The 16,385-nt window shown below is 50.2% G+C and overlaps 1 protein-coding gene across 14 annotated transcripts in view; it reads right to left on the bottom strand.

Moving 5' to 3' along the window:
- Positions 1 to 16,385, bottom strand: part of MROH7 (maestro heat like repeat family member 7) — an 80,008-nt gene that overhangs the window by 17,788 nt on the left and 45,835 nt on the right. For 11 of the 14 annotated variants that reach the window (XR_010130900.1, XR_010130899.1, XM_055349744.2 and 8 more), the window contains 7 exons: positions 15,678 to 15,790; positions 15,093 to 15,269; positions 14,487 to 14,641; positions 12,622 to 12,702; positions 11,744 to 11,882; positions 8,083 to 8,273; positions 1,994 to 2,131 (listed from right to left, as the gene is read on the bottom strand). Coding sequence is in view for 12 of the 14 variants with exons in the window: in XM_055349744.2 (XP_055205719.2) it covers positions 1,994 to 2,131; positions 8,083 to 8,273; positions 11,744 to 11,882; positions 12,622 to 12,702; positions 14,487 to 14,641; positions 15,093 to 15,269; positions 15,678 to 15,790 (994 nt within the window). In the remaining 2 variants the exon portion in view is untranslated. The remainder of the gene's footprint in view (positions 1 to 1,993; positions 2,132 to 8,082; positions 8,274 to 11,743; positions 11,883 to 12,621; positions 12,703 to 14,486; positions 14,642 to 15,092; positions 15,270 to 15,677; positions 15,791 to 16,385) is intronic. The other 3 variants (XM_063698365.1, XM_063698363.1, XM_063698366.1) reach the window with 2 other exon arrangements.

The following is a 16,385-nucleotide window of genomic DNA, read 5'->3' on the forward strand; positions in this document are numbered from 1 at the left end:
CAGAGGTTGCAGTGAGCCAACACCGTGCCACTGCACTCCAGCCTGGGCAACAGAGTGAGACTCCATCTCAAAAAAGAAGTGCACCATCCCAGACCTACTAAGCAGGAACTCTTAGGGTACGGGGCACAGCAACCAGTGTTTTAACAGGCCTGGCAGTTAATTCCGTTGCACACTCAAGTCTGAGGAGCACTGCATTATGCTCCACCATCAGTGAATCCAGTGCAGTCTGGCAATCATGCATGGAGTGCAGAATGAGACAGCTGGGTTCAAATCCTGGCCCCAGCACTAGCTGTGTGACTTGGGGAAAGATGCTTAACTTCTCTGGGCTTCCATTTCCTCATGTATAATGCTGGGATAATAACAGTGCTATTTCACCAAGGGACGTGGCTCACGCCTGTAATCCGAACACTTTGGGAGGCCAAGGCGGGCAGATCACCTGATTTCAGGAGTTTGAGACCAGCCTGGCCAACACAGTGAAACCCCGTCTCTACTAAAAACACAAAAATTAGCCAGGCGTGGTGGTGCATGCCTGTGATCCCAGCTACTCTGGAGGCTGAGGCAGGAGAATCGCTTGAACCCAGGAGGCAGAGGTTGCAATGAGCAGAGATCACACCACTGCACTCCAGCGTGGGCGATAGAGCAAGACTCTGTCTCAAAATAAATAAATAAATAAAAGTGCTATTTCATCAGTCATGGTGAGGATTAAATGGGATCATGCATGTGACAGATCTCTGCATGGTGCCTAGAGCATAGTAAGTGCTCAACAAATGTGACTGTATCCTGAGACCCTGGGGAAAGCACCACCCGGGGCACTCAGGGTACAGGGCTAAGATGCAGGCTCTCCTGCAGGAGTCACAGCATTGGAATCAAGGTGCTCCCTCTTGACCCCGTGGGAAGCTGTGTATGGCCTGGGGAAGAGCTTTAGTCTGGGTCAGCAGGTCACTTCCCACCTCTGCCATGTCCTGCCTGTGTGACTTTGGGCACATGACAATTCCTCTCCAGACTTGGCATGTTTCTGTGCAAAATATGTGTTAATCACCCCTGCCCCACCAGTGACTATAACTATAGTAAAAATTAGCCTGTGTAGAGCTCTTACCATATGCCAGGGGCTATTCAAAGTACATTTTTTCTGGCTGGAGTACGTGGTGCCATCTCGGCTCACAGCAACCTCCACCTCCTGGGTTCAAGCAATTCTCATGCCTCAGCCTCCCGAGTGGCTGGGACTACAGGCACATGCCACCACACCCAGCTAATTTTTGTATTTTCGGTAGAGATGGGGTTTCACTATGTTGCCTCTGCAGACCCAGCTGACACTTACCATCATGTACTATACATTGAAATGGGAAAGAACAAAAGAACTGACACAAAATATCAGAAATGCATTGTTGATAACTGTGTCTAAAAGGCAGGTTCAAGCTGTTCTTGAACTCCTAACCTCAGATGATCCACTCGCCTCAAACACCCAAAGCACTGGGATTACAGGCATGAGCCACCATGCCTGGCCTGTTCAAAGTACTTAAATTAATCCTCACCCCAACCCTCAGAGGCGGGTCTGACTATTATTTCCATGCTATTGAAGGAAAGTGGAGACTCAGAGGGAAGTAACTTGTCCCAGGTCACACAGGTGGCAAGTGGTAAGCTGGGATTCAGATGCAGTCAGGCCATCTCCAAGGCCACACCTCAACAACTTGGTTATACCACCGTTTCTGTATTGGCATGGGAACTAAATTCATAATGCACTAAGGAATGGTGCTTTGTGGATAGTCTAAGTGCTCCACAATTGCCAGGAACCTCTGAAGAGTGAGTGCCATCTTTAACATTTGTATTGTCTACCTGCCAAGGAAGACAGCACCCTCCCAGTTGTAGAGAAGAGGTGACAGACTGAGCAAAGGGTCTTGCCCAGGGAGAGATGCAGACCAAGTCCGTCTGAAGATCCTGAGGTTCCCCCTCTTTCTCCCTCCCACCCCAACCCCAAGGTGGTCCTGGGACTCACCTTGCCAGCAGGGCCACTCCGCGGTGGTGGCTCTCCACCTGCTCCATGAGCTCCCAGCCACCCTGGTCCTCCAGAAACGTGGTCTCATAAGAGCAGCCCATCCTCAGTATCAGGGTTTTCACCACTTTCACCACCCAGCTGCCAAGACAAGGCAATTAAGACCTCATGCCTACCTGGGCCCTAGCAGGCCAAGCCTCCCTCCACCCCGGCCTCTCCTGCCATCTGACCCGACGAACTTCTCTTCACCATTTTAGGTAGGGGTATTCAGTGTATCCACAAAGGGTGGCTTTTTACAAATAATCATTAGCTTTTAGAACAAGAGAGGAAACAGAAGCAAAGTCCACCTCCCTATGAAGGCTGTGCTTTTACCTCTGGGACCAGCCTCTCTCTCACCCTCCACTCCGCATCAGCCATGGGCTGGGCAGGCAGCCTCTCTGCTCACTCACAGTCTCCTATGTGGGCCGAGTCCTTCTCCAACTCGGGACACTTAAGGAGTGATTCTCAAACTGGATGCCCAGCAGCAGCCCTTGGGGAGCTTTTATGACCTACCAACTGATGAGACTGGGGCTCTGGCCAGTGCTTGTCAAGCTCCAGAATGAGCCTAAGCCCTGGGAGGGCACTGACATCCTACTGTATGCCTGGCACTGCACTGCGTGTTCATACATGGGGGGTACGGGGGGCAGAGAGAGAGAGATCAGACAGAGGTTTCTAGATACACACACACACACACACACACACACACTTTTTTTTTTTTTTTTGTCGCCAGGCTGGAGTGCAATGGTGCGATCTCGGCTCACTGCAATCTCCGCCTCCTGGGTTAAAGCAATTCTCGTGCCTCAGCCTCCCGAGTAGCTGGGATTACAGGCATGCGCCACCACACCCGGCTAATTTTTGTATTTTTAGTAGAGGCGGGGTTTCCCCATGTTGGCCAGGCTGGTCTTGAACTCCTGATCTCAAGTGATCTGCCTGCCTCAGCTTCCCAAAGTGCTGGGATTAGAGGCATGAGCCACAGCACCCAGCCTATATACACTTTTATTAAAATAAAAACTGACACTGTATAGAATAAAGCTTACATTTAAACAAAGTTTTCCAGAAACATAAACATTTGCTGAAAGAGTTTATGGTGCACTTTGTGGACATACCTCAGCTGATACTGAGAGCTGGTGGCTCTCATGATTCAAAAGAAAGGACTTAAGTAATTAGGTAATCCTCAGAAATTTGCCCTTCATTTTCATGTTTTTGCTTTTGTAATGATCCAGTGTGAAAATAAAAGCTTCTCCTGAGGCCAGAATTTTGGAATCATTCAACCTCTGTGCTTATTCTTTGAAATGTGTGCTATCAATGATAGTCCCTACTGGCAATGCCTCTAGCATTCAGAGTTACAGACAAAAGGGAGGGAGAAAGACAGGAAGGCTCAGAGTGTTGTCCTATTCTCCCATCACCATTCTCTTCCCTTTGCAAGTACTGGCTGAATGGCTAAGCTGAGACGTACAGGTTTTTGTTTGGAGAAGAAAGGTTATTCTCTTAAAGTTCAGACACTAGCACCTTTACCTAAGACAGAATGAGCCTCCTGCATATGCTCCTCCGGTGACTGGACCACCCTCCCCTCCCTGTGTGTCCCTATCTCCAGGGTCATCGTTTTGGACACCTTCTTACAAACTGGCTTGGGCACAGATTGAGCTCCGGAGCTCAAAAGGGAATGACCTGACTTAGAGGTTCCAGATAGCCATGGCTTGGCCAGTCCTCCCAGTCCTCATTTGTGCTGCCTGATGAGTATGCATTTAGGCCAAAACTTCTGAATTCGCCAGGTGCTGTGGCTCACGCCTGTAATCCCAGCACTTTGGGTGGCCGAGGAGGGTGGATCACGAGGTCAGGAGATCGAGACCATCCTGGCTAACATGGCGAAATCCTGTCTCTACTAAAAATACAAAAAATTAGCCGGGCGTGGTGGCGGGCGCCTGTAGTCCCAACTACTCGGAGGCTGAGGCAGGAGAATGGCGTGAACCCGGGAGGCGGAGTTTGCAGTGAGCTGAGGTAGTGCCACTGCACTCTAGCCTGGGCGACAGTGAGACTCCGTCTAAAAACAAAAAAGGAAAAAAAAAAAAAACTTCTGAACTTCTGAACTCAGAACTGCATCATTCGTAGTTGATCCTCTCTGTCATTTCACCTCACTCCCTCAATCAGGCTTCATATTTTCACAAAAGTGACCCTGGGTTTCCCCTCCCCCTCCCTCCCACCCTGACCCCAAGGTGGTCCCAGGCCTCACTTCCCTCCCTTCTCACCCCACTCCCAAAATTATACTTGCAACAGCCCAAACGGCGCCCGTGCTGCTTCGTGAAAAAATAGAGTTGAAACTCTTGGGAGGAGGGCTGTGCTGTGGGTGGTGGGGTGGCTCTTGTGTCCCCAAACACTCACTCTGCAAGTTTTACCCTTCTAAAAGGCTTTCTCTGCAAAGTAGATCAAGGGACACCTTGAAATATTTATTCTCTGTCCCTGCACTGGGACACCAGAGCCAATGATTGATCTGACATGGAGTTGCTTTCTTTTTTTGAGATAGGGTCTAGCTCTGTCACCCAGGCTGGAGTGTAGTGGCAAGAACATGGTTCACTGCAGCCTTGATCTCTTGGACTCACGCGACCCTCCTGCCTTATTCTTCCAAGTAGCTGGGACCACACACCTGGCTAATTTTTTATTTTTTTGGAGTGATGGGGTTTCGCCATGTTGCCTAGGCTGGTCTCAAATCCCTGGCCTCAAGCGATTCTCCTGCCTCAGCCTCCCAGAGTGCTGGGGTTACAGGCGTGGGCCACTGCACCCAGCTGGAGCTGCTTTAAAGCCCAGGGCTGCTGAAAGTTTCACCTTCCTGGAAGGCACAGAAACTGGGCTTCACAGGACAAGCTCTCAGGCCACTCCCTCCTCCTCCTTCAAACCCAAGCTGTTTGCAGGGGTAATTGTTGCACTCATTACCAGAGCCTGCCTCTCCTCTCAGGAGGATGTGACCGCCTTGTGTGCTGATGCCCCATGGAGCTATTCCACCTCATCACTGCAGTCTGGAGCACAGACAATTTGCTCTGGTGCCATACCCCAGAGGATTCATCTCCTGTACAAATCACCACAACCTGGGTGGCTCAAGACAACAGAAACATATTTTTTCGCAGTTCTAGAGGCCAGATATCCAAAATCAAGGTGTCAGCAGGGCCGCAGCCCTCTGAAGAGTCCAGGGGAGAATGCTTCCTTGCCTATTCTGGCTTCTGGTGGCTTCCAGCACTCCTTAGCTTGTGACCACATCACTCACTCTCTGTCTTCATCAGCCTTCTCCCCTGTGTCTGGGCCTCTCTTCTCCTTATAAGGCCCCTTGGCGCTGGATTCAGTGCCCACATGGTTCATCCAGGAGGACCTCATCTTGAGATCCTTAACTATACCTGCAAAGACCCTTTTTCCAAATAAGGCCACATCATGGGTTCTGGGCAGACATGTCTTTCGGGGGCCACCATTTACACCACTACATCTCATGACTTTTCTGGCCCCCCTGCAGCCTGGCACATGCCTGCCTCTGCTTTTTCTGCCTCTCAGGCTGCTTCTGAGACGCTGAGGTGAGGTGGATACTCGGGCACTCCTCCAGCTTCTCCTTGATGTCCTCAGTTGAGCCATGCCCTCTGCATTGGCAGGTCATACCTTTCATCACTCCAAGGTCAAGAATTTTTTCCCATATGTGTTCCTCCTCCCCTTCCAGAGCCTCCTTTTTTTCCCCTTGTGTTTTCCCCAGAGCCCGTTAGCCTTCTGGGCAATGCTCTCAGGGCGGCACCTACGAGCATGAGCAGGAGGGGAATGGGAACTGGCCGCACTGCGGGCAAATGGTGTCTTGCTGGGATGCGACCCTATCTGGTCCTCACAGCACACCTATGGGGCAGGAATCATTTATCCATTTCACAGGCAAGGAAACCAACCGCCAAGAGGTAAAATTCATTTACCCAAAATACAACATTTTAGGTGATGAAGCCACGATTTGAATCCAAGACCTTCAGACTCAAGCCCACTACACAACTGTTTGCCCTCTGCCTCTCTAAATGCACCTTTCTGTGCATAACACAGAAAGTGTTAGGCACACTCCTATCATAACAATAGGAGTCACAGAAGAAAAAACTGATAAACTTGGCTACATAAAAAACATTTCTGGCCTGGACATGGCGGCTTACACCTATAATCCTAGCACTTTGGGAGGCCAAGGTTGGAGGATCACTTGAGCCTAGGAGTTCGAGACCAGCCTGGGCAACATGGCAACACTTCCATCTCTAACAAAAAAAAAAAAAAAATTTCTTTTTTTTTTTTTTTTGAGACGGAGCCTCGCTGTGACGCCCAGGCTGGAGTGCAGCGGCGCAATCTTGGCTCACTGTAACCTCTGCCTCCCAGGTTCAAGCAATTATCCTGCCTCAGCCTCCTGAGAACCTGGGATTATAGGCACCCACCACCACACCTGGCTAATTTTTGTATTTTTAGTAGAGACGGGGTTTCACCATATTGGCCAGGCTGGTCTTGCACTCCTGACTTCAAGCGATGAAGTCAGGCTCAAGAGAGAGGATTGCTTGAGTCTGGGAGGTCAAGGCTGCAGTGAGCCATGTTTGCACCACTGCACTCCAGCCTGGGCAACAGAGTGAGACCCTGTCTCAAAAAAAAAAAAAAAAAAGAAAGAAAGAAAAAAAGCAAACCCAATGTCATTCATAAGAGAAACGCATACTAAAACTACAGCAAAATTCCAATTTTTTAACTCTAATATTGGCAAAGATAAAAATGTTTTATAACACATTGTGTTGGCGAGGGTTTAGGGAAATAGATACTCATACACTGCTGGTGGCAGTGCTCTCTGTGGGAGGCAATTTGGCAAACTGGATGTTTTAGGAGTCACTCCATTTTATCCTTTATCATGCAATGGTCAGGAGCTTTTTCTATCACCTTAACATGTAATGCAGAAGCCCTTTGATGTGCCCATTCTACTTTCAGGAATTGTCCTACATATAAAATCACATGTAACCATAAAGACATATAAACAAGCAAACTCACTGCAGCCTTGTAACTGCCAATGGCTGGAAAGCCCTGAAATCCAGAGAAGCCTGGTTAAATACATTATGGTGCACTGGGATCCTATACATAGAGATACTATGCAGCTGTTAAAAATAAAGAGACAGCTCGGCCGGGTGCAGTGGCTCACGCCTATAATCCCAACATTTTGGGAGGCTGAGGCGGGTGGATAGCCTGAGGTCAGGAGTTCAAGACCAGCCTGGCCAACGTGGTGAAACCCCATCTCTACTAAAAATGCAAACAATTAACTGGGCATGGTGGCAGACGCTGGTAATCCCAGCTACTCGGGAGGCTGAGGTAGGAGAATTGTTTGAACCCAGGAGACGGAGGTTGCAGTGAGCTGAGATTGCGCCACTGCACTCCAGCCTGGGCGACAGAGCGAGACTCCATCTCAAATAAATAAATAAATAAATACATAAGGAGACAGCTCTACAATACAATGGTCTCTAAGATATAGAATGTAATGAAGGCAAAAAATGTGTAGCAGTGTGAGGTGCTGTCATTGGTGTAAAAATACAGAATATAAGCAAATGTGTTTATCCCTGAATAATCCTCCTCTGGGAGGGCATGAAGAACTTGGTTGTCTTTGGGAACATAACTGGGGTAAGGACACGGAAGGAAGCTTCCTTTTAATGTCTTTTGAGTATTTTACCCATGTGCCTATATTATCTACTCCAATTAATAATTAAAAATAAAGTATTTGGGACTTGGATACAAACTTAATACAAATAATACCTCTAGGGAGGAAGGAAGAAAAAGTAAAGAGTGAACTCCTTGGGGAAAGCTGATTCTTTCCTGTGATCTAGACTAAACACAGTGTGTAATGCACAGAGCAGGTGCTCAAAAACAGTTGTTGAATGAATTATTGGCTCTAATAAAATTGTGCTTCTGTTTTCTCTTCTAGTTCCAAAGCTAATTTCTATTGATTGATTGCCCTGGAGACTTTTGGAGGCTCTGACTGGATGGCCCTTCCCACCACCGGGGACAGCAGGGTCAAGAGAGACGGCAGAGCATACCGCACAGGTATGAAGGGAGAGGGCTGTGCACCCTTCTTGGTGTCCTTGGGAGGATCCACGCAGCCAGGCAGGTTGAGGCCGATGTGGTAATGGACCTGAATGAGCAGGGCCAGGAGCAGCTGGGGGTAGATGCGCCTCACATGGCCCATGCAGCTGTTGACGGACAGGAGCTCGCACAGGCCGCTGGCTGCCTATGGGGCAGAGGGGAGGCTGCTGGGATGTCGTGGCCCATCTTCCCAGCACTCCTGGCTGGGGCCTGGACTGCCTCTCTGGGAGGTAGGATCTGGGTCTTTGCTGTCCTCTGGCCCAGCCTGGGGAAGCTGGGATTCCCCACCCCCCAGCCCCAGACCTCTGGCTCTCTGGCCAGAGGCCCTGTCCCAGAGCAAGGACAACAATCCACCCCTTAGTTTTGGTCCAGGGCTTTGATGTTTATGCAACCTTGGAAGAATCATGGTGGAAGAATCCCTTCTACCTCTTGAGAGGTAAAGAGTCTTGATCTCATTTTGCAGATGAGGAGGTGGACTCAGAGGGGTGAAGCTGCTAGCTCAAGGTCACCAGCCCCTTGGGGGCAGAGCTGGAACTTGAACCCAGGTTTTCTGATACCAACTATAGCATGCTGTGCCTCTTCCTCATTCACAACACAGGCACACAGAATGTAAGGGGCACCAGGCTGGCCTCTTCACCCTGGACCATTAAACTAGGCTGTCCTCACTCCCATCCCCATGAGGCCAGCAGCCAAGAGAAACAACACCAGCCTTGAGCAAGAGCATGGCTCAAGTGCCAGCTCTGCCCCCAAGGGCTGGTGACCTGGGGCAACTTCTCCACCTGCCAATCCAGCTCTGGACCTGGCCTGGGCCCACCCTCATACTTGGCCCACCAAGTCCTCTCTAACTGGCAGAAGGGCAATACTAGGGGGTGGGGAGTGGGTGATGGGCTGGTGTCACAAGACTCATGGCTCATTCTGGCTCTACCACTCCCTGGCGCCTCTGGGCCTCAGATCTCTGAAAAGTGGAGTCACTGATCATCATCCGGCCAGCCCCACAGGAGTGTTAGAGCCTGAATGAGAGGGCGAAGGTAAGCATGCTTTATACATAAACGGTTTGAGCTGTGCCATTAGGACTCCATGCAGGCCAGGCACAGTGGTTCATGCCTGTAATCCCAGCACTTTGGGAGGCCAAGGTGGGCAGATCACTTGAGGTCAGGCAGGAGTTTGAGACCAGCCTGGCCAACATGGGGAAACCCCGTCTCTACTAAAAATACAAAAATTAGCCAGGTGTGGTGGCGGGTGCCTGTAGTCCCAGCTGCTCGGGAAGCTGAGGCATGAGAATCACTGCAACCCGGGAGGTGGAGGGGTTGTGGTGAACCAAGAGCATGCCACTGCACTCCAACAACCTGGGTGATAGAGCAAGACTCAGTCTCAAAAAAAAAAAAAGAGAGAGAGAAAAAAAGACTCCATGCATCTGGGCCAAGAGGAAAGCATTTAATTGCAAAGTGAAAGAACCCCTGACATGTTCCCTTGGAGAAAAGTGACCTAACATGGGCTGGATGAGAACAATAAATGGCAGTTAATTTGCACTTTACAGCTTAAGAAGTTCTTCCACATAGACTATCTCCCCTTTCTCAACAGGTAAGATAGACAATGCAGGAGTTATCATAGCCCGTTTTACAGATATAAGCACCAAGGCTAGAGAGGGGAAGTGATTGGCCACTGTTATATAGGGAGGCAGTGGCAGAGCTAAGACAAGTCTCTTGGACTCAAAGCCCTTGTACTTTTCCAGCAGCCCAAAGCTAATGATTACATCCAAAGAACACAGTCTGTGGTGTAAGGGAAAAGTCTCTAGTGATGTGCCACAGGGCTTTGCTTTCGGCTCTATCTTGCTCAAACGATTTATCAGTGCCATAAGATAAGAATGAGTTCAGGCTGTATCCATGCTTAAACTATGCTTGCTGGACAAGAAGCACAAATGAGTGACTAAAGAATACACTAACATACACCAATTGTAGAAGAGGATGAATGCCCAAATTGCAAGGGAAGGAGTGCTGGTGCCTTAGGCACAGAACTCAGTGCTGGAGGACAAAGGCAGAGAGATATGGGAGTGAAGCGCAGGATTTGGAAGCATAAGATCTGCTGGGTTTGAGTCCTAGCACCACCATTGCTAGCTAGGTGACCTGGGGGGAGACATGGAATGTCTCTAAGCAGGAGCATCCTCCTCTGTAATGGGATAATACTACCCTCCCCTTCATCTACTGTACCTTTATTTACTTCCCTTCACCAGAATGTGTCGCTTCTGAATCCCCAGAACCTATAAGTGTGCTTGGCACATAGTATAGGAGGTGCTCACTAAACACTTATTGAAAAAATAAATCAGCCCAACAAAAACATTTCTGAGTGCTTACTATGCGCCAGGTGTATGCAAGATGTTGGGGATATGATGGTGAACGCAGCAGGACAGCAATGTCTTCATGTGTCTCACAGATTAACCAAAGGATCCCCTGTGGTGTTGTCAAATGACAACTGGTGTAAACTCTTTTCATACAAAGTATGTGACGCAAAATATACTATGTACAGATTTGACCAGGTCAGGGAGATCAGGGAGGGCTTCCCTAAGGAAGTGATGTTGGAGTTGACAGCTGAAGGATGAGTAGAAGTTAGCTCGGTGGAGAGCATTCTAGGTAGAGGAAACAGCATGTGCAAAGGCCCTGTGACAAGATAGCATGGCTGGATGAAGTTCTGACAAAGACCCGTGAGGCTGGAGCAAAGCAAGCAGGAGGACCATGGAGCGTGGGGAGGCCGGCCAGGGATGCAGGGCCTTCGCCACAGGTAGGAGCACTGTCACTCTCAGGGGCTATGAAAAACCATCAAGGGGGCTGAGAAGAGGAGATGTGCATTTCTCAAAGACTTTTTGGCTGCAGTACAGATTGGAGGGGCAGGAGCAGAATCAGGAAGGTGGGCAGGGGTATGGACCAGGGGTATGGACCAACTGGCATGGACCAGGGTGGTGATAGAGACAGAGACAAATCCGTCTCTTCAGCCCAGCCAGCTTCCTGAGTCAGAGCTGCCTTTCCCTCTGTGTTCCCAGGGTCAAGCTTGGAGTGTGGCAGCAAGAAGTGTTTAAACATTTTGTGTCACCTAAATGAATGAATGTGTTATCTCATATAATCTTCACAGCCGCCATATGAGAAAGATATTATTTCTATTCACATATGTAGAAACTGAGCCTCATAGAGGTGGAAGTGACTTACCTAGGCCACAAAATGGTAATGTAGGATTTTTTTAAAAAAATAGAGAAGAGGTCTTGCTATAGTGCCCAGGCTGGCCTCAAACTCCTAGCCTCAAGTGATCCTCTGCCTCCGTCTCCCAAAGTGCTGGGATTATAGGCATGTGCCACCATGCCTGGCCAGAACCAGGATTTAGACTGTCTGTGACTCCAAGTCATTCTTTTTCCCATATCCCAGGCTGCTGTTGTCACCATAGACAACACTACTGTTATTGTCCAGTGAACCATAGACAAGAGCCAGAGCCAGAGACCTGCCCAAGACCACACAACTAGTTACTGGCAGAGTGCGGTACTCGAGGCCGGGTGTGCTTAGCTCAGCAGGAGGGAAGGAGAGAGGAAGGGCAGGACAGGCAGCAATAGGGGCTGGCTGACTGGGTGCTCACCGCCAGGGGCACAATGGAAGCCCGGCCCTCCTTGGTGACGGGCTTCTCCTTCAGGCTGCCCAGGAGCAGATCCAGGAGGTCTCGGACATCACAGCTGGGCTTACACAGTATCAGCTGCCTCCACATCTCTGCTCCATTGCTGAGAGGTCAGGGATGTGGGCAATTAGTGGTGGCCAAGGCACTGGGGCTCACCCAGCCTCCAAATGGTTTTGGGAGGGGGAAGGTAAGATGCCAATGAAATGGCATCCATGGGCACACCTGCAAGGAATAGTCCAGAAAACACTCCCAAAGAGTCAGGGGCTAGAAGGACAAGAAACCCTATTTCCTTGGTGGGCATGGTGGCTCACACCTGTAATCCCAGCACTTTGGGAGGCCAAAGTGGGTGGATCACCTGAGGTCAGGAGTTCGAGACCAGCCTGGCCAATATGGTGAAACCCCGTCTCTACCAATAATACAAAAAAAATTAGCTGGGCATGGTGGTGCATGCCTGTAATCACAGCTACTCAGGAGGCTGAGGCAGGAGAATCGCTTGAACCCGGGAGGCAGAGGTTGCAGTGAACCAAGATCACGCCAGCAGTGCACTCCAGCCTGGGAGACAAAAGCGAAACTCCATCTTCAAAAAAAAAAAAAAAGAAAGAAAGAAACCCTATTTCCCAGGTATCATGCCAAATGTTTTACGTTTTACATGCAATGTATTACTTCGGCAGATATTAGCTGAGCATTTACTGTACACCAGGCCCTAGGCAAATCTGGGGAATACAGACATGAACAAGAATTCAAGACACTCAAGATCACTGAATTCTCACAATAACCCTAAGGTGAGTGTTGTTATTCCCATTTTACAAATGAGGAATTGAGGCTCAGAAAGGTGAAATTACCAGTCCAAGATTACACAGCTAATGAGCTGCAGAGTCCAGATATGGCCAGGTCTGATGTCTTCAAAGCCTGTGCTCATTCCTCTAACCAAGGAGCAAGAGTGGAGGCAGTTGAGCAGCCTGGGGCTAGGATCCTGCACTTGTCACGTAATATCAGGGAGCCTCTGTTCCCATCCCTTAAAAGGCAGTACACCAGGCAAGGAAAAGCATCTGCACCCAACCAAACTCCTATCATGGGGTGTTGAAAGCACTGGCAGGCCAGTGTACTAAAGGGTTAACAAAAACCTTTCCCCTTCTACAAGAGGGTTTCAACCCTCCATTCACTTTCTAGCTCTGTTCCCCTGGCAACCTGATACAGTATGTCAACTATGTTGCTAGGCAACATTACTTATGGTAATAATGACTCCACTGGTAAATTGCATCTGGACAGGGAGGAACTATAAATTAACTATAAGAACTGATGGGGACACTATAGCATTGAGCTTCCCAGGATGCAGTGACCCTTGTAACTTGGTTTGTCCCTGTGGGGACCCTGGAAGCAAAGCCAAGATGTAAAAGATACTGGTCTCTGTGAGGCCTGTGCCATTTAAGCCAGGGCAGCTCCTATATCCACTCTATAGGTCTCCTTTCGTCACGCCTGAACTTTCACCTGAGAGGCCCAAGAGACCAGCTCCTAGACTCAGGGCCAAGACTAGGATAAGGAAAGTGAGACATCCAGGGTGCCAACTTTAAGGAAGCCCTCATTCTCAGGCTCACACAAGTGCAGATTTGGCACCCGAGACTATGTCCTTAAATGTTGTGCCCTGGGTGCCTCTGCCTGGCCTGCTGTGGGGGCTGCTGCAAGGACCCCCGCAAGGAGGAGCTCCTGACACTGCCCTGTCCTGTATCCTGTGTGACGGATGTCAGGTGAGGCCCCCAGTAGTCTTGTGAGTCTGACTGTTTAGTGGACCCAAGAAAAAAAAAAACCCTGGTGGGGAATACAGCCAGAAAGGGTTTAATTCTTCCAAGTGGGAGACTGGGATGTGCCAGCTGGGCCCTCACCATCCTGACTGATCTTCTTGGTTCCTATGAATGACATCAACTGCCCTTATTGGAGCACACCCCATTTGCACAGCTCTGCACAGTTCTTTGGCTCTCAAACAACCACCCGAAGGTGTGGATCACTCACTGCCTTGTTTTACTCATTCAAAGAAAGCATGGGAGCATTTCCTGGGTGGGAGGCTGAGGCCAGACTGACCTCTCCTGCCCACGAGCTCACCATCTGACCACAGTCCCCTCTGCCCATCAGATCACGAGCTCCCTGAAGACAGTGAGCTTGGAGCACCCTTCCGCACGGGCCCAGGCCTGAGCAGGCACTCAGCACCGCTGGCTGCATTACTGTCATGACCACCCACCTGGGGTGGGATTGCAGGGATCATTTCCTTCTTTTGCCTAAGGGGGAAAGAGAGGACAAATGGGCTACCCAAGACCCACACAGCAGCTGGAGGCAGAGTCAGGACGGACACGCAGACCTCCTTTCAATGGCATTGTTAAAGAGCTCTGGGCTGGTGGTTAGTTAGACCTGAGTTTAGGTCCTCCGTTCTATTGCTTGCTCAGTGAGTACCTAAGGCAAGAAACTTCCCTAAGCCTCGGTTTCTTCATCTGCAGAATGGGATTGTTGTGAGAATTAGAGACTATTGTAATGCTCAGCGCTGACAGCAGCAGTGCTCAGGAAGTGCTTAATGGTTGTCATAAACACCCCAGATCACAGAAGGGGGGCCATCTGGGAGGGCGAGGGGCTTATCTGGGCAGAAGGGGGTCCCCAACTTGGGGTGGGGGCTGCTTGAACCCTGTAAGATGCAGTGGCTGGGAACCCCTTCACTTGGTACCTGTTCAGTGGGAGGGGGCACATGAGCAGGGCCACCACAACCTCGGTCATGAAGGAGCTAGCCAGGAGGGAGACGGGCAGCAGGGCCACCTGGCGGGCCCGAGGCTCCTGGATGTGGCTCAGCTGCATGTAGATGCCTTGCATGATTTCTGGGATCTGGGGCACAGCCAGGGCAGCCATGAGCAAGGGGACTGCCAAGGGAAGCACGGGGGCAGCAGGAAGGTGGAAGGAGAGGGAAGGGGGTGACAGGCTAGAGGACAGGGGAGAAGGCCCAAAGGAGAGAGAGAGGAAGAGGCAAGCAGAGCGCCTGCCCCTCCCTGGGAGTGAGCCAGTTTCTCTTTACTATGCTCCCTACACCTGCTTCCACCGCCAAACCCACCTCTACCCACCACCAAGTCAGTTGAGCTCCTTCAGGGGTGGTAAGAGAAAACCTTCAAGGTGGGAGCACCTAGAACTCAGCCACCAGCACCCCTTCCCTGCCCCATGGCTTAGGGGGTTCAGGTATACCCCACCCTGCCCACTGTCTGGCCGGCCAGTGATAAGCAGGCCATGGGGGGAGTTCCCGAGCCCCAGTGACAGTTCAGTCCCTGCCCCCAGGAGGCCTTACCACCTCCAGCGCCCTGTGGCGGTACCACTCCAGCACCGAGCTGAGCATGACCTCCGAGGCCAGCTGCATCATCTCCCTGGAGTCCTTCCCTGGAGCCTCTGAGCTGCCTTTCAGCCCTTCCAGGGCGGCCAGCAGCAGGTCCTTTATCTGCTGGGGCCCCAGGAAGTCTCCAAATTCCTGAAACAAAGGTGCTGAGATCATGACACACTGATGGGTAGCCCGAGCTTTGAGCTTCGAGCTTTGTGCACAGAGGCACAAACACTGCCTGACGCCCACATGCAGAGGTCAGCAGGGAGGGCCAGGAATATTCAGTTAACACATAAGTGTTGAACCTTTAGGGGAGGAGCTACAAAAGTAAGAGCAACATGTCCCTGCACTCAGCACAGGGTGACATGCATAAGGGAGAAGGAAGTCCATGCACTGTGGCACAGACTGGAGGAGGAGGGCACTCAGGACAGGCGTGGGTGGCTGGGAAGGCGTCCTGCAAAGCCTGGAAAGCTGGAAGGGAAGAAAGCTTTGGGGCTAGGTGGCACTGCCCCTCCTCACCCCCCACCCTCCGCTCCTGGATGGGCACCAGGCAGTCACCTCGATCACCCGCAGAATGTTCTGGCACGGGCTCACAGGGTTGTAGGGCCCCAGGAAATGCTTGTTGCTCTCATATAGCTCCTTCTTGTTGGTCTCTTCCTTATCTCTGGCTCCTGCAAGATGAGAACCTTCTCAGTGAGGCCGGATCTCCCTATTTTTGTTAAACATACATGTAGGAAGTCCCTACATCATAAGGAACTAACTTGATACATTTTCACATAGTGAACACACCATTGTAGCCGGCCCCCAAGTCAAGAAGCAGAACGTGATCAGCACCCCAGAAGCCCCTCTTGTGCACCCCTTTCCATCGATAGCACTCTCCCTGACCCTGGCTAAATACTATTCTAATTTCTCAACCCTTAGAGAGATGTCTTTGCTTTTGAACTTTAGATAAATGGACACATGTTATCCTTGATGTCTGTCTCCTTCCGCTCAACATTATATGGTTGAGATTCATCCACACAGTTGCATCAGCATTAGTTCTTTCATTCATTCTCAGTGCTGTATAATTTCCCACAGTATGAAAGACTATGATTAGTTATCAGTTCTATTTTTGATGGACATTTGGGTTATTGCCAGCTACTAAGCATCGTGCTGCTAAGAACATTGTAGTGTGTCTTTTGATGAGTATATCTACACAGTTTTTAGTTGTATACCTAGGAATGGATTGCTGGGTCATAGTCTAAGCGTAGGTTCAGCTACAGAAGA

Source organism: Gorilla gorilla, chromosome 1 (genome assembly GCF_029281585.2).
Source record: "Gorilla gorilla gorilla isolate KB3781 chromosome 1, NHGRI_mGorGor1-v2.1_pri, whole genome shotgun sequence".
NCBI lineage: Eukaryota > Metazoa > Chordata > Mammalia > Primates > Hominidae > Gorilla > Gorilla gorilla.